We start from the raw sequence: 17,918 nt of genomic DNA on the forward strand, positions 1-17,918 counted from the left end.
AACACTTAGCGTTTCCCTTAATATTTCGATGTAGATGGTTCAGCTGTACTTTATTGACAAACTGAGTGCTATTCTATCCGTTGCAACGTGCGCTGTATTTTAATTTGCTTTTAAGTCAAAGTCAATTAAACAAAACACACTCAATTTATGAACGCATCAAATTATGCCAAAAATGAATTAACTTCCACACATCGCGAGTTGTTTATTTAAATAGTAAAGCTCTTAATTGAGCTCTGACACAATGGTCGTGTGGAATTCTGATCTTTCCATTAAGTGCACTTTAAAATGATTGCAGGGCCATTAATTAATGGGTGATATTTCATGAACGCTTTATGTCATGCTGTATGTCACCAAGGAAACGTGTTTCGTTTTGCGCGCAGTAGCTGAACTAGTACAGTGCTAACTCCAGTTGCCCTGAACTACTGACTGAAAGTTGTTCAGTTAAGGCCCCACACTCCTTCACCCTCGCCAAAATGAAGCAGACAGGGGTAGCTGTTATAAATGTACTGAATCACGACGAGTCATGAATTGCCCGAGTCTTCAGTTCATCGAACTTCTTAATTGCCACTTCGTCAAAAGGAATGTCATTTTATCTGTTCGATCGGACACCTCATTTTATTTGCTTTTTATTTAATCTAAGCCACCCAAACTAATCGTTAAACCTTGAACAGCTGCATAATGAATGAACGAATATAAAACATTCAGAGACAATTCACTTTCCAGTTGAACAGAGCAGCGTCGTTTGAAGATGAAGGCCTTTTTCGTGGTAGTTGTGCTGCTATTTAGCTGCACCAATGCAAAGCCAAATTCATACATGCTAACATGCAAAAGTAAGAAACGAATTAACGAGCTAACATTAATACTAGAACTTCTTTTTTGTTGTTCAAACAAAAATCATCATCAGTCTTCATACAAGTTGTGTCTAAATCAGTGTGGAGCCTGTTTTTTCTCATTGTTCTGTTTTAATTTTGTGCGGGTTTTATGTTGTTCTCAGATCTTCCGAAGCAGTTTTCAGGACGAACGTACATGGTGAGTTTTAACCTGCTGTCGACTTTTGCATAGGTACAAATGCGAACGAAAATGCGAATTGATTCATTCTAATGCCAAAATAAAAAGTCCAAGGAAGTGCTTTTTTAAAAAATCAATTGCAATTCTCTGAAAATATAATTGTCTTATCCAGCCCAACATTTGTAGTCGACCTGACTATTTACTGATTTTCATGGCTTTTTGGTATATCTCATATTATCTCTTTGAGGTTTCATATAATTTATAAATTAAGTCGCAAGAGAGTCTTACACCATGCCAGATTGCTTCTAACAAATATTGTGTATGAATTTACTTTTTACGCAAACTTTTTTTTTTTGACGTTTCGGTTGCTAACTATGACAGCAGCCATCCTCAGACAAAATGTAAGGGCGAAAGGCTGATCCACACGATCACTTTTTACGTGACAAATATATTAAGAGTGAATGCCTATAAAAATGGACCTAAATCGCCTATCAATGGCACAGGTCGAAAAATTGATTTCGCTTGTATTTTGTCCATAGATAGGTCCTAGTAAGAATAGAAACGGACCATAGTTAGTTTCTGCTAATACAGCTTTCTTTGGTAGAAATACGCCAAAAACGATTTCGACCCGACTGGGCTCAAAATCTACTTCCGGTTTTGCTGAATTTTCCGAATATTTGATTGCTTCGCGCTCCGCAGAACAACTACTTGAGAATCTTTCAATGGATTTTATATTCGGTTCAGGTCTTGGTAGTATGACTGAGCGAAAAATAAAATAAATCAAAGTTAGTTTTGAGCCCGAAAAGAGGTAAAACTGAAACGCAAAATTTTACAGTATGTCGCAAGAGAATTATTGCTTAAAAACATCGCCATATTTTTCTATGGGCTATAACTTTAAATACCATAAAAACACTTTCTACGGGTTAAATATACACCCACCTGTTAGGATATCAAAAAATATCTCTGGGCAAATGGTTTCAAGTCGCCCGCCTTGGCCTGTGTTTCTCATAGATTTTGCCCAAAATCCGCCGTTGGAATGTAAGCAATTGCGTGACGCGGATAGCCACTCTCGAGTAAAATATTCGTTTCCAGCAATCCGATGAAAGCAATTTTTGAAACGTTGTGTGGATAAAATAATGGAAAATGTTTTTTTTGTTGTTTTTTGTTTTTGTTTTTTTTGTTTAACTTAGTATAAATATATATGTTTTTTCATTTGCATTGCGACACCCACGACATCCATGATAAAGAACGTTACTACAGTACTCCGGGAAATGATTTTAACACTTGTTTATTTTATTGATTTCACTGATAACTTACAACACAGTAGCAGTTTCAGAGATACACTTAACCAATCCTCTATGATTTATGGCAACTGAATCATTGACTGACAAATAAAGTCAAGTGGAAATACCATAATTTCTATAGACTACTAACTGCGTGACGGCATCTCAGCTCTTCTAGCTGTGTAGAAAATTTGTACCTACACAATATGCTCAAACTCAGCTAGAAAACCCGGAATTTCTTGAATTGAATTAGCCGAGGAAGAAATTGCGTTTAAGTTTCAATCATACTGGGAAAAAAATCCATCTTTTCTACTTTGGTTGTTTGATCAATTAACTGAAATTTGCAGATCAAAACACTGGTAGACAAATAAACATTACAGTGGTCGATCTAGGACTAGGTTTACGATAAAGGAGTTCCCGAATTCATCAATTTTAGAGTATTCGGATTAGTAGGGGTTTACAGTGAAAGGATATTCGGATTCTTAATCGTTTATACACGACGATAACTCCGGGAACATTCATGATGGAATGGTTAACAAGCAGTTTGTTGCCTCGACAACGAGAAACAAAATGCCTCCGAAAATAAGGCTAGGGGTAGGTTGAGACAGTCTGAAGTTTTCTTTCAACTCGCTGACCACGGTACTGTTGTCCATCATGCCAGGTTCCTCCAGGTATTTACTTAGGGTTTAGGGTCGAAAACCGTCGAGGTTTTCGATCGTGCCATCGTCGTCATCTGCGCAGTAAAGTATAAATTGGGCACGGTTTCTGAGGAGTATGGCATTACCCATTATAAAAGTGATTACCTACACCTGAAACAGCACGAGGTAATCACCCAGCGACCGCCATCAAATGGCCATCAATGCGCCTACGACTCGACTACTACTGGATCATGTAATCCGCCATTTTCGTTCCACCGCAAACTCAAAAGATCACAGGCGGAAAAATATCTGGATTCGAGAGAAAATCGTTCACACGACAAAACTCTCCGGATTCAAAAGTTTTCGGATTCAAAGTTCCCACTTTAAATTCCGGATTCAAAATCTCCGGAGACACGACCAAACCGGGGGTTTTTTATTTCGGTTTCGTCCACTTTTGTGTAAATGGCAAAATCAATCCGGCACTAAAACATTCTGGATTCATCACGAATCCGGAACAATTTCCTCTAGTGTAAACCTGCAATCCTGGCCATAAGTTGTTGGGACACCTCCCATTTTTGCGTGCTGAAACCCACGATTTCAACTACGTCCTTAACGTTTTAGAACAAAAGATGAATGGAAGCAAGTACAATTGACCCCCCCCCCCCTCTCCCCTAGCAATGTTGCATGAAAATGAAGCTATTCTGAAGACTAGATTGGATGTGGGAAAAAAGGAAAACGGGACAATAGAAAGTGGTTAGACAGTTGTGTTGGAACCAAACGCGATTGCTGAAAAATCGCTATTATTGGAATAAGACGTGAATATCTATCTTATCGTCTCTTTTGTTCGAGAATACTGTTCTAGGAGGCGAACAACTCTCGAAACGAGGCTATTCTGAGGCTATTGTCAAGGATTTTTTTTCTTCAAGATTTTTATCAACATTGACAGGGGGAGGGGGTAGGCGGGCCTGCGCGGTTTTGGTCTTAAGAGAGGCTGCCTGTGAAGTCATCTGCCGTAACTGTCCCAACACTTTTGACCAGGATTGTAGTCTTAAATGAACAGCGAACATCCATCTTGTTTTGTTCGCGGAAGTCGGTCACAGAGGAGCGAATTTCAATGAAATATATATATAATTTGATTAAGCAATTAGCCAAAAATAGGTTGGCCGCCAAAACAGTTTAGGGTTTAGCCTAACTTTAACCTTAAGTTTTAAGACTGAAGAAAAAAAGGAAAAAGCACTGAGCATTTCAGTTGTTTGAAACAGAAACGTTCGCGCACAATGAACTAGGTATAGTACGTGGGTAACCAGGAAAGCAATCCGTCCAGCACAGTAATTGTTCAAATTAACAGCTTACCGAGACACTCGCACTGTCGATGCCTCTTATTTATGACTTTTAGGATTTGTTTACTTTACTTTTTCCGACTTTTTAGCAGGAGAAAAAGCACTAAATGTGCTGGCACAAATAAAAAGGTTTAACCGAAAATCGATCCGTCGAAATCAAGAAATGCAAATTTAATCACTGTAGCGTTCCTTCAGATCACGTAAGGCTACAAACCAACAATATCAACTTTTCATTACGCTTAACAAATGAACTTAGAACGATTTTCTTTCTAGAACTCGTTCTTGTAATTAAAATGATCAGAGAAAGAACGACAGCCTAAAACGACATAGCAGTAACACCCGAACTCCGAGTAAATTGCTTTTAATTGGCGTTTTTAATTAACGAAATTTCCAAAGCGATGACTTTCAAAATATAAAAGTTAAAAGTGGTCCATTATGTTTTTCTTTTTTCACCCAAATGTTCTAAGATAGCCATCTGCGGTTTGTTGGAAACGAATTATGTATTCAGGGTGACCGCCAGAGTCACGCAATTGTTTACATTCTCACGGCGGTTCAGGGAAAAATTCATGAGAAGCACAGGCCAAGGCGGGCGACTTAAAACCATTTGCCCAGAGATATTTTTTGATTTTCAAACAGGTGGGTGTACAGTTAACCCGTATAAAGTGTTTTTATGGCATTTAAAGTTATAGCCCATAGAAAAATATGGCGATATTTTAGTGCTATAATTCGTTTGAAACACATCGTAATATTTTCCGTTTGTGTTCGATCTCGTTTCAGGCTGAAACGAAGCCTCGATTTATTTTATTTTTCGCTCAGTCATACCATGAAGACCTGAGCTGAATGTAAAGACCATTGAAAGATTCTCAAGTAGCTGTTCTGCGGAGCGCGAAGCAATCAAATATTCGGAAAATTCAGCAAAACCGGAAGTAGATTTTGAGCCTAATCGGAAAAAAATCGTTTTTCGCAAATTTCTCCCCAAAAAAGCTGCATTAGCAGAAACTAACTATGGTCCGTTTGTTTACTAGCTAGGGCCAATCTATGGGCAAAAAATGAGCAAAATCGATTTTTCGACTTGTGCCGTTGTTTGGTCCATAATTATGGGCACTGGCTCTTAAACCGTGTAGATGGCACTAAAAATTGTTCCTTTAGGCCAGGCTTAACATTTTTGTGCGATATTTTACGTCGCGATAAAAATACATCTGATACTTCGTTGGAACGCACTTTTTTGCTGAAAGTTGTCTGTCATTTATAGCCTTAATATGGCTTAAAATACTCTATTAAGAATTGCCACAAACTTGCAGTGATAAGCTTTTGCCTTGCCTTGGGAGGAATTTTGCATTGCAGAATCGATTGTGTCTATAGATATAACCAGATAAAAATGATACAAGTTTTAGAGGAGACACAGATAAACGTCCCTATCTTTTCCATCTCATGAAAGCAAAGTTACGAGTGTTTCCATGAGAAAACCAGGCAGGAGGGTAATACAGCTCAAATCACCGATTTCGCTCAAACTTGCTCATGTTCATGAAATGGCCGTAAATCGTTAAGTTCTATGTAAACAGTACGCCAGCACAGACAAAATACTGAGGTCTCCAGACATTTTATGGCTTTTTTGAGACCTTTATTGATTGCTCTCACTGTCCATGTTAGGGAATAATGTGTATTGGTTTTGTCCGTTGCAGATATTTGCCATCAAATAAAGGTCATTCACAACACTACGAAAAATGCACCTTAGTTAAGATGAAGCCACGGAGAGAAATCAAATAAACCAATTGAAATGAATATCTGTGCTTCATGATCCAGTGAATTTCATTTTCACATGGCTTTTCTTGTTGTAGAAATACTAAACCGAAGATGGCTAATTAAATATGCATAAGTTAGTGTCAAATGGCCATTTTTGCCGGAGCCCCCTAACTTGAAGGAATAAAATATTTGACCTAATTTTTGCCACAATCGATACCATTTTCTTACCAAACCCAACATTTGTGCAAAGTTTGAGCGACCCGGTGATTCGAGCTGTATCACCTCCTGCCTGGTTCTACCTGGTTTCCTCGTGGACACACTCTTAAAAAGTGATCCTTCCCTCTATTTTGTGAAACTTCGATGATCTTTAAGTGTCTTAATTATGTGTCGTTGAAGAATAAACGTTTTTGAGAAACCGAAGTCAAACTGAAGTCGAATTTTTCCTTCGTTGGGGTGTACCATCGACAGCTTCGCTAAAGCGTCATGTTGTAAATGCTAAAACGAGAGCTTTCCATCTTATTGGTGGGGTAGAAAACGTGTCAAAAGCCAGAACACTTTCTCCGGCGGAAGGCTCTTTGCTAAAGTACTCTTAACTTCTTATTTCAGATAACGGTGACAGATTCAGGGTCTATGGTTACTGACAAGAAATTCAACGTGGACGTGGATCTTCAGATAACACAGATGGAGTCAACTGTTAGTGGCCAGGGGCCTTACAAACTTTTGATGGATTACAAGGGGGTAAGAAATGTGTTTTTATTCAGTGTGATTCCCGTATAAATCAGCTGGGCTTGTTTCTAGTACCTTGGATGTAACCAAATTTGTTTTAACTCCATTCGAACCGGGATTCAATCGATCGATTGCGACTACCACGTGAGGACGCAAATTTCGGGGATATACTTCATAAATTCACAGAGACTTCTTATTGAATTCAGGAATATGTAAGAAATGATAATGAAGCCGAAACGTTTTGTCGATGATGCATCCAGATGTGCTTCTCCTTCGACGTTCGCAGCATGTGGCGATGGCGTGTGGCGATGGCAGTCCTGAAGAACTCACTAAGGACGTGAAGCTTGAAGTGTCCGGTGTGCTTGGCTTGAATGGAGCTTCAGTTGATTTGTATTCGTACTCGAATGAACAAGGTACGAAGATACTGCTTCCTAGTTTAACAACAACAACAATAACAACGAGACCAACAACATCAACAACAATTATAATAATCATAATAACAATCATAATCATAATCATAATCGCAATCATAATCAAAGTTTCTGCTGTTTATTATGAGAGGAATTTATAACCTTGAGAAACCAGATGTAAAAGCGAAGATGAAAACCGTTAAAATGGCTAGGTTGATAGTCAAAAGCTAAATACTTGGGACTCTTTTGTTTGAAGGCAATGGCACGTTTACACTCGAAGGCGATGACTCGTGTCTTCCAGTGAGTTTCGCACAGGAGAGCCCAGGTTTAACTACAATTGGAAGGTAACTCAGTTCTATTCCAGGATGTTTAGCGTTGTTTAGTTCGCACGTTTAGAGATGGTTTAAGTTTTCGTATAAAATATACGAAAACTTAAACAAAGCCGGGTATTCACTTGAAGAACTTGTGAGCCTTTGTTATTATGCTAATTTGTAGAGACTGTAAAAGCATAGAAATCAAATCTGCGCATTAATTTAACTTTTCACAAGTAAGGAAGAAAACGTGGGAGCGGATTCATAGTCTCGCTAATTTCAGAAGAATTAAGTGGCCCTCAGTCCAGTACTGCCACTTTTTTTGGAACTTGGCAAAAAGTTGATACTGCTTGATTGAAACTGAGCATTAAGTGTCTACTTTTTCATCCCTCAAAATTACGACCACGAAAAGATTTATGTCATTCCTTATAAGTCATTTGTTCAAAGGCATGAGATTAACGTCAAACAGAAGGAAAATCAAAACTATTAAAAATTAAAACCGTCTTTCGTTAATTATTTCCACACAGGACGCTTTCGAAGCTGCTGATCCCAGCAGTATGCAGAAAGCGTATCACATAAGTCGTGAACCCAGTAAACGGCGTCTCCGTAGCTCGGTGGTTAGAGCTTTTTTTTTTTGTCCCACACCCGTAAGACGCTGAACATTTGATCTTTATCAAAATTATAGTTAACTAAATTAGGAAGATAGCATTCATTTTATATCCGTGATTTCAATAATAATAAAGCAAGAAAAAAAGATAACTATGTCTTATCCACCCCGATATTGTGGGGAATTTACAGTCGACCTGACTGATTTTCATGGCTTTTTGGCATATCTCGCATTGTCTCTTTGAGGTTTCATATAATTTACTGATAAATTCGGGCCCAGGAAAGTCATACACTCTGCCAGATTGCTTCTAACCAATATTGAGTATGATTTTTTACGCAAACGTTTTTTTTTTGGACGTTTCGGTTGCTAACTATGACAGCTGCCATCCTCAGATAAAATGTAAGGACGAAAGGCTGGTCCACACGATCAATTTGTTTGCAACAATTTTTCGTCACATATATATTAAATCGTGTAGATGGCGCAGCAAAAAAATTGGGAACAGTTCGAAGTTTAGTATGGCAGTAATGACATTGGACAGAAGAGTTAGGCAGAAACAAGACGGGGCTTCCTAATCGCCCCAGAAAAATATGGGGCTTGCTAAAATATTTGCTACATTTTATAATTTTTTCAGTCGATTGGGACAACTTTCATTTGTCACATAACATCTAACATGCCAGCTTTTCAGCAAATATAGTTATCACATAACAATTGGCCAATTTTTCTCGTCTGCATGTGCAAGTAAGAGTTGTCACATAAAAATATTGTTACTTAAAAATTGCTCGTGTAGAACAGGCGTAACATTTTTGCGCGAATATTTCACGTCGCGGTAAAAATAAATCTGATACACCGTTGGAGCACGATTTTAGCTAAATTAGAAAGATACCACGCATTTTATACCCGTGATTTTAATAATAAACCAGCAAGAGGCCAAAAAGAATGGGTGGAGAATTTGGGATAAATCTCTCACCTTGTCTGATACAGGATGTAGCTTCTTTATAGGGGTTTTGACCAGCTGTCACTTATACGAGTTGTTCAAAATACTTTGTCTCCGTTTATAAAAACGTGAATGAACTAACAAACCACATAAGAAGCGTAAAATTTCAAGCAAGACTTGTATTGGCATTATCGGACAATCTAGTCCATAATTTTAGCGTGTGTTAGTAATTGTACATTTCCTTAAACATTTTCTGAGATGGCTTTGGAGTCCGATTCGTGATCGGCAGATGCGGTGACAAGAACCACAGACATAAGTGGAATCAGAGGGTGGAGCAAGGGCCCTGGCCTTCTGACGTTCTCTCCTGGTATCCACTGTGATGTACAGAAGCAAGACTTAAAAACGCACTTATTCAGGTTTATCAAGTTTTGTGACGCATTTATTTTTTCCTTGACATTTTCGGTAAACTTCACTTCTTCCGATAATTTCTAGCAATTTTTGAAGCACTTGACTTAAGATAGAGGAGTCAATTCTAACGCCTTTTTGCATGCATAAATTAATTAGTCGTCCTTAGTAAAAGAGGTGTTATCTGATCATTTCCTTTTCATTGCTTTTAAGCCACTTAAGGTGCTTTATAAAATGTTGACCCTGGAGCAGCTGTAACTGATAATGAACTCATATCTTATATACTGAAAACATGCAGTGATAATCCACTCGGCAGTTGAATCGAAACAGTGTGGTTTGAAGATGAAGCTCATTTTCTTTTTTGTAGTTGTACTGCTTTTTGGCTGTACCGACGGCACACCTAGTCCAGCGAAGCGATCTAGTCCAACATGTCCAGGTAAGAGAAAATACTCAGCTTAACAGCAGGGCTTTCTTGCTTTAAAGTTTCGTCTACAAACTAGCGTTTGCTTGTGTCTTTCTACTTTTACGATTCTATCATACGGGTATGAACGTTTCTCACAGATTTTCCGAAACAGCTATCCGACAGGCTCTATGAGCTGAGTGAAAACTGAAATAGTCTTGCTTATATGTCACGAGCGTTTCGAAAATCGTAACGGAACGCCTTCAGTTGATGCCTCTAGATGGACAAAAATTCTCTCCTTTAGAAACACTCTATTAACGTAATGCCAGAACTGTAGTCGCCTACACTACCCACTCCCTACGAGCTCCGCTCGCGCTCTATGCTCACTCCCAGTCTCCCAGTCGCTTTTTGCGCTAAATAAAAAAAAAATGTAATAATAATGATAATATAACAATACTAACGAGAAATTTATGAAAATCTCCTCAGAAAACCTATTTAAAAATCTTCACACAATCCACTATCGTATCGTATAAAAATAAATAATAAAATACTAATAACAATGTCAATCAAAATGACAATGGTAATGACACTGGCAATGACAATGACGATGGTAGTGACAATGACAACGGCAATGACAATGACAATGACAATGGCAACAGCAATGACAATGACAATGACAATGACAATGACAATGACAATGACAATGACAATGGCAATGAGAGTGACAATAGTAATGGTAATGTCAATGGTAATGCTAATGACTATGGCAATGACAATGACAATGACAATGACAATGACAATGAAAATGCAATGGCAATGGCAATGACAATGACACTGGCAATGACAATGACGATGGTAGTGACAATGAAAACGGCAATGACAATGACAATGACAATGGCAACAGCAATGACAATGACTATGACAATGACAATGACAATGACAATGACAATGACAATGACAATGACAATGACAATGACAATGACAATGACCATGACAATGACCATGACAATGACAATGACAACGACAATGGCAATGAGAGTGACAATAGTAATAGTAATGTCAATGGTAATGCTAATGACTATGGCGATGACAATGACAATGACAATGACAACGAAAATGCAATGGCAATGGCAATGACAATGACAATGGAAAGAACAGTGAAAATGAAAATGACAAATACAATGAGAATGACAATGGTAATGACCATGAAAATGACAATGACAATGACAGTGACATTGGCAATGGTAATGGCAATGGCAACGAGAATGACAATGACAATGCGAATGACAATGACAATGACAATGACAATGGCAATGGTAATGACAATGACAATGGTAATGACAATGGCAGTGACAATGACAATGACAATGGGAATGACAGTGACAATGACATTGATAATGGTAATGACAATGGCAATGACAATGAGAATGAAAATTTTAATGACAATGGCAGTGACAATGACAATGACAATGGTAATGACAATGGTAATGACAATGACAATGACAAGGACAATGGCAATGGCAATAACAATACCAATAATAATGACAATGACAATGGCAATGACTGACAATGACAATGACACTGGAATGACAATAGCAATGACAATGGTAATGACTATGGCAATGACAATGACAATGACAAGGACAATGGCAATGGCAATAACAATACCAATAATAATGACAATGACAATGGCAATGACTGACAATGACAATGACACTGGAATGACAATAGCAATGACAATGGTAATGACTATGGCAATGACAATGACAATGACAATGACAATGACAATGACAATGAGAACGACAATGACAATGGCAATGACAATGACAATGGCAATGACAATGACAATGGCAATGACAATGGCAATGGGAATGACAGTGACAATGACATTGATAATGGTAATGACAATGGCAATGACAATGAGAATGAAAATTTTAATGACAATGGCAGTGACAATGACAATGACAATGGTAATGACAATGGTAATGACAATGACAATGACAAGGACAATGGCAATGGCAATAACAATACCAATAATAATGACAATGACAATGGCAATGACTGACAATGACAATGACACTGGAATGACAATAGCAATGACAATGGTAATGACTATGGCAATGACAATGACAATGACAATGACAATGAGAACGACAATGACAATGGCAATGACAATGACAATGGCAATGACAATGACAATGACAAGGGCAATGACAATGACAATGGCAATGACACTGACTGTATACACAGACTTATAAACTCTTCCTTCGATAGCTCAGTTGTTAGAGCGGAGGAATGTAGAAGGTGAATTGATGTCTTTAGGTCGCTGGTTCGAATCCGGCTCGAAGGAGATTATTTTTATTGTCGAATTTTATTTACTGTATCCGCTGTTTTTATTGTTTTATTTTCTTCTATACTATGCAAAAAATATTTCAGCTTAACTTGTGGCTGATGATGCAATCCGGCTGAGGAGGTTGTAAATTCAGGTTTTTTTTACTTAAAAACAATATGGAGAAAGGGAGACGACGAAATGTCTGCACTGACTTAGAAACCTCCCCTGGACAGCCGTTCTTTCGATAGCTCAGTTGGTAGAGCGGAGGACTGTAGAAGGTGAATTGATATCCTTAGGTCGCTGGTTCGAATCCGGCTCGAAGGAGATTATTTTTTGTTGTTTTGAATTTTATTTATTCTATTTGCTGTTTCCAATGGTTTTTTTTTCTTCTTCTATACCATGCAAAAAATATTCCAGCTTAACTTGTGGCTGATGCTGCAATCCGGCTGAAGAGGTTGTAACTTCAGTTTTTTTGTTTTGTTTTGTTTTTCAAATTGTACTTGTTTTTTAACCGCCAAATACTTAAAAACAATATGGAGAAAGGGAGACGACGAAATGTCTACAGTGACTTAGAAACCTCTCCTGGACAGCCGTTCCTTCGATAGCTCAGTTGGTAGAGCGGAGGACTGTAGAAGATGAATTGACATCCTTAGGCCGCTGGTTCGAATCCGGCTCGAAGGAAGTTTTTTTGTTTCTTTTTTTTTTTAACTTTCACTTTGTTTGAAAAGTATATGGTTTTGCATTACTACGCCACACAATTTGCTTTGAGAAACTCGTACTACATTCATTCAATCAGGTCCTGGTTGTTGGAATGCTGGCCATGGATTACGTTATCCACCGGATAAATTGCTATCCAGTGGATAAATCTTAACCAAACAAACCTCGCTATCCGCTGGATAGTGATTTATCCGGTGGATATCGTTATTTACCTTTCAAACAACCCGGACCAGAAGTTAAACCGCGCCAATTGTGACTTATTCGTATACATTTCCCCGCGCTTTGCGTCAGTTACGTGTATTTACTTCAAGTTTCCATTGGTTCTTTGCTATCGCCTCGTGGTTCCACAGCTATTTTGACAATGTTATGACGATTCATGATCAATAACAGGACAGACGCATGAAAAACTGACATCAATTTGTTAACTTCCAGCGAAACCATTCATAAGAAAATATGTTCTGCCTCCACGTTCATTTTCATATGAAAGGTTTTGCAGGAAGACCTGTTTTGAAACAGAGGCAAAAGGTAACTCAGGAACTGCTCTGTCCTTACATAAGTTAATGTAGGTGAAAATGTACTTGCTGGTAATATCACTTGACACAATTACTTCCCTACAACGTGTTCTTTTGATAGCTCAGTTTGTAGCTGCGAACGGCGACAAACCATGGACAAATTCACTTTAACCAGAACGTTTAATTTACGATAGGCCATGAGAACAACTCACAGTGATGCCACGATATTACAACGGTGTAATTCTCAGAAAAACACTGACAATTTGAACTAAATCTGACTTAAAAACCGAGGAGAACTTGACATAACTGAGGTTTTAACTCGGTGGCCTCGTGGTCACCGTTCGAAGAGGCCACCTCATGCGCGAACCTAAATGTGTTTTCACAGGGAACCCAGCAGTAACACAGTTGGTAAAGGGGAAGAGCGTGTAGAAGTTTAATTGATAACCTCAGTTCGCTGATTTGAAGGAATCTTTTTTCTTTCTTAACGTAACCGACAGCGCGGATGTTACACTTTTCAAGCGTTTGATTTTAGTATATCCATAACTAGTTTTATTTCTCCTTTGATAATCTTTGAAACCCATCTTCTTGTTACCTTTCGAATGGAAGGTTATCATCGAATCTAATAAATTCCTCTTCAATTTTATCGGTGTGGCGTGAAATAATGTTTACCCCTGTGCATGTGTTGTGTTCTTGTCTTTACATGAATAGGTGGAGTTGAATTCAGGGTCTTCCTATACTACTGACGTGCAATTTAACTTGGACTCGAATCTCCAATTGATGCAAGCGGAGACAACCATTAATGACAAGGGCCCAGTCAATACGGTGATGGACTACAAAGGGGTAATAAATTTAAGGGAGCTGTGTTTTAAGTCTGTGTGCTGAAGCGTAACTCAATCATTAATTCATGCTTTAGTGTGTGTTTCTTGGAGGTATCATGTATGCTGAACGCTTGGAGTGCACCAAAGAAGCGTAATCGTCCCTAAGTACATCATATCTCGATGATGCAAGGCTAAAAGCATGTAGGCTGCGAACAGGCGTTAAACGGGGGAGGGGAAGGCGAAGTACGGATGGATGGAGGGGAGCTGGGAGAACAGGTCCACTTCTTCCTCGCGTTTTAATTTTTGTCTCCCTACCCCTTCCCCCCAAAGTATGAATCATTTCTGTTACCTGTCGAGCGCAGTCGTATAGCTTCGGAGGTTAGTTTATCACCCCTTTAATGTCGGGAAGAAAAGTTACAACTGTCTTTCGTTCTTTTATTTTGCAAACAGAAATGCAGTGCTTTATTATTGTTTCTTCATAGGGAAGGACATACGCGATTTATCCCGAAGGATGTTTTATTGAGCCACTCACACATCAAATTCTCAGCCTTGACGAATTCAAGCACATGTCTTATGACGTGGCCGGTAAACTTGGATCGAAGGGAGCTTTGGTTTATTTGTATTCGCTATCAGATGCTGGAAGTAAGTAATTAATGTGGTGTTAGTTAGTTCTCTCAGCGCCAGGAGCCACATAACGCTGCTACTTTCGCTCTCTATTAGAGCTGTCTTGGCTTCTGCCCAGCTGGCGCACCCCTCCTGTTCCTCCGTCCTTACCCATGTGGTCTTTGGCCGTTCCACTTTCCCTTTTCCTTCAGGCTGCCACTCCATCGGCACCATGCAGTCATTAATTGACGGGATACCGCCCAAAATCAACCGTTTTATCATTTTGTTACTGTAGACGAGAATAGGCCAGTTTCGATGTATTGAAGTTTTAACTTGGATGACAAAACTAAAGGAATCATGTTATTTTCATCTGCTCTATCTAAATGCGTTTTCTTTAGCTTTATTCTCTCGAGACTCGGAGACAAGTTAGAATTTTAATATAGTTAGTTGGGTATCCCACTACTGTATGTACTGTACTGTTTATTTATTTAATTATAACATTATAAATTCTTTTAGTTGTTTACAGTAGTAGAAATAAACTGTTGTTGCTGTTGTTGTATAGAAGTTGGCCTATTACAGTTGCCTTTAGATGGCATACATCCCTTGCATTTTGAAACAAGATTTGTACATCGTACTCCATTCATCATTCATCTGGAATAAAGCTCATAATTTGTCACTCATTCCTCTTTGATGGTGTCCTAGAGATTTAGCTGTATTTACGTCTTTAAAATTACGCGATTAAAAGAAAACAAAACTTGTAAAATGTTAGGTAATGAATTAGTTTAATTGCTTTGACAATGCTTTTTGGCAGCTACTGGCATGGTTACACTTGAGGCCGGTAACCAATGCATTCCAGTTAGCTACGCGACGAAGAGTTCCGGGTCTGCTTCAACTGGAAGGTAGCTCACTGCAATTTTTTTGTCTTATTTGGTTTGTGATCAGATTCAATTGCATGCTTCGCAATTTGAATCGTCGGATGATAACTGGTAAATGCAAAAATTAGAACTGCTCAGCCTGATTTCACAATGAGAAAGAAACTTCGTCACGTAGATATGTAAGAATGAAATAAAGCTATGAAATATGTTTCGAATAAAGGTTATGTTGTAAAATAGGCAAGCATTACTGGTTGTTGTGATTATTTCTTCAGCCTTATCATAAAAGAAATATTAACAGGATTCAACGTAGGAGACGATATGGATGACTTGCCAGATACAATCAAACGAATGAGAACATAGAGTTTTAAAAACAAAATTAAAAAATCATTTTCTCCTTTAAAGAAAGAGCAATATCCACCGCCGAGGCTAGGAAAGAATTAGGAAAACGTACATAACTTCTTGGATATTCCTTGGACACACCGTAAAAACTTTTTTATAGAGCTGAAAAACTGCATTACAAAATATTTTTCGCTAAAACACTAGCCTAATCAGCTGTACTTGTACGCCATACCGGAATCCGTAAATCCATTCATATCAGGCAGCCACCAAACGTAATTACGTCAGGTACACAGTCACGGATTATCCTTCACGCTCCGTCATGTGAAGACAACTGCACAAGGAGTGCGGAAAAAGTTCCACTCGCTTTTCGAATTCATCAATGAATTTTCTGGTACTTCATTTTTTTAAAACTCTCTCCGATATCTGCCTAATCATGGCGTCTTGTGAAAAAATACCGGTTACGTCCAGGATACTGATCAACAACTGATGAGGCAAGTGTTTTAGCGAAATACATTTTTTAGTGCCATTCTTGTATTTTCGAAAGGTTTTAAGAAATTTTAACAGTGTGTCGAAGGAATATCGAGGAATAGACGTCTTTTAATTCGTATGTACCTTTAAAGGGAAGGTTAGTAATAAATTAATCATAGACATGGGTAAGTAGAAAAAACTCCTCTAAACTTGCCAGGGGCTCCTCTTGAAAAAGGAAAAACAAAAGGGTTTCCTGAGGGCTCTTGCCCAAGGATAGTTAATAACAAAAATTCTTGTAATTAATTAAAAATGGGAAAATACAAAATTGATTGATTGAAAGTTTGGAATAGCCATGGCATCGACGCAGGGAAAAACGTCAGTATAACTTGGACTGGCAAAATTGTAAAGACAAGTAAGCAAGCTAAGTCACGCGTACCATCATTATCAGCTTAATGTCGTCACTATCATAACTAAGGGATAAAAAGCATTCGAGAGAAAGTTGAGTGAATCACTGATATAAAACCTTGTTTGCTGAACGTGAACACTGCACTTGCTTGATTCTTTTTTTTCCTAAACAAATACCCAACGGAATAACATTATTGATACAATATTTTTTTAGCTCTACAAAGTGGCTCCTATGTTGAAGTCTGTGAACGAAATGCCGGATTTACCTTGTCCCATAGTGGATAATGTGGATTGAATGTCCAAGACAGGAGTTGGTGGCTTTCCACAGGAGGCCAGGTTAGATTATGCAAATGTATTAAAATTAAACACTATCAAGTGGCATCTTACTCGACATTGACGAGTGTGTTTGTCCATTCTAATAAACGATCGACTATTCGTATCCGATGTAATTCAACAAACCCAAACGTCTCCGCAAGATCCTCAAAAATTCAAAAAGTGCACCTGTATTCCGAAGTGGTCTATATGTATCACCAAACCTGAAAAAAAAAAATTAATAAATAAAATAAAATAAATAAATAAATAAATAAATAAATAAATAGATAAAAAAACTAAACTATCCATAATTATGTCAGCGTAAAATCGCTAATTTAAAAGCTTTCAACAAACTCTGTGTAAAAGTGAAGCAGAGGTTTTTCGAAATGTCTGCTTCTCACTTCTCAAGAAATGTAAGTAAATGTTAGTGCTATATATTTTGTGTACTGGATACCGTTACGAACTGCTGTCGAGCCCACAGTGGAGAAATTAGTTTTTTGGTTTTAACAAGTGCCTTCCCTGACGTGGCTTCTTCCTCTCATTTTATTCAGAAAAACCTACTTCATAGATTGATGCTCGACCATACTTCAAAGAATTTAAGGGAAACTTGTTCATGTTTGTCCACGACACTTTCTTTCGCTAGGTATCAGTCTTCCAGATCATTTGATAATTGTTTGTAATGTAACGCTGTGATGTGCGAGATGCCAAGCCGTCGCCATGCGCAATTTCATG

The 17,918-nt window shown here is 38.2% G+C and overlaps 1 protein-coding gene, 2 long non-coding RNA genes and 2 other non-coding genes across 5 annotated transcripts in view; all 5 read left to right on the forward strand.

Moving 5' to 3' along the window:
- The window catches only part of LOC145484466 (uncharacterized), a 7,962-nt gene extending 466 nt beyond the window's left edge, over window positions 1-7,496 (forward strand). Inside the window, exons 1-5 of the mRNA XM_081463088.1 lie at window positions 1-830; window positions 995-1,029; window positions 6,619-6,750; window positions 7,025-7,151; window positions 7,405-7,496. The exon at window positions 1-830 is cut by the window's left edge and continues 466 nt beyond it. Of these exons, the coding sequence (XP_081319214.1) occupies window positions 749-830; window positions 995-1,029; window positions 6,619-6,750; window positions 7,025-7,151; window positions 7,405-7,496 (468 nt within the window). The 5' untranslated portion in view covers window positions 1-748. The remainder of the gene's footprint in view (window positions 831-994; window positions 1,030-6,618; window positions 6,751-7,024; window positions 7,152-7,404) is intronic.
- LOC145484480 (uncharacterized) overlaps window positions 1-17,918 on the forward strand; it is a 193,144-nt gene that overhangs the window by 157,230 nt on the left and 17,996 nt on the right. The gene's annotated exons all lie outside the window — the stretch shown is intronic.
- LOC145485276 (uncharacterized) lies at window positions 9,824-15,385 on the forward strand. The gene is made up of 3 exons (XR_014049182.1): window positions 9,824-9,841; window positions 14,075-14,206; window positions 14,667-15,385. It is a non-coding gene; the product is annotated as an uncharacterized LOC145485276 (long non-coding RNA).
- Trnay-gua (transfer RNA tyrosine (anticodon GUA)) lies at window positions 12,376-12,461 on the forward strand. Its single transcript is given in 2 exon segments — window positions 12,376-12,412; window positions 12,426-12,461. It is a non-coding gene; the product is annotated as a tRNA-Tyr (tRNA).
- Trnay-gua (transfer RNA tyrosine (anticodon GUA)) lies at window positions 12,733-12,818 on the forward strand. The gene is given in 2 exon segments: window positions 12,733-12,769; window positions 12,783-12,818. It is a non-coding gene; the product is annotated as a tRNA-Tyr (tRNA).

The sequence above is a fragment of the Orbicella franksi genome, chromosome 4, assembly GCF_964199315.1.
Source record: "Orbicella franksi chromosome 4, jaOrbFran1.1, whole genome shotgun sequence".
In the NCBI taxonomy this organism is placed as follows: domain Eukaryota; kingdom Metazoa; phylum Cnidaria; class Anthozoa; order Scleractinia; family Merulinidae; genus Orbicella; species Orbicella franksi.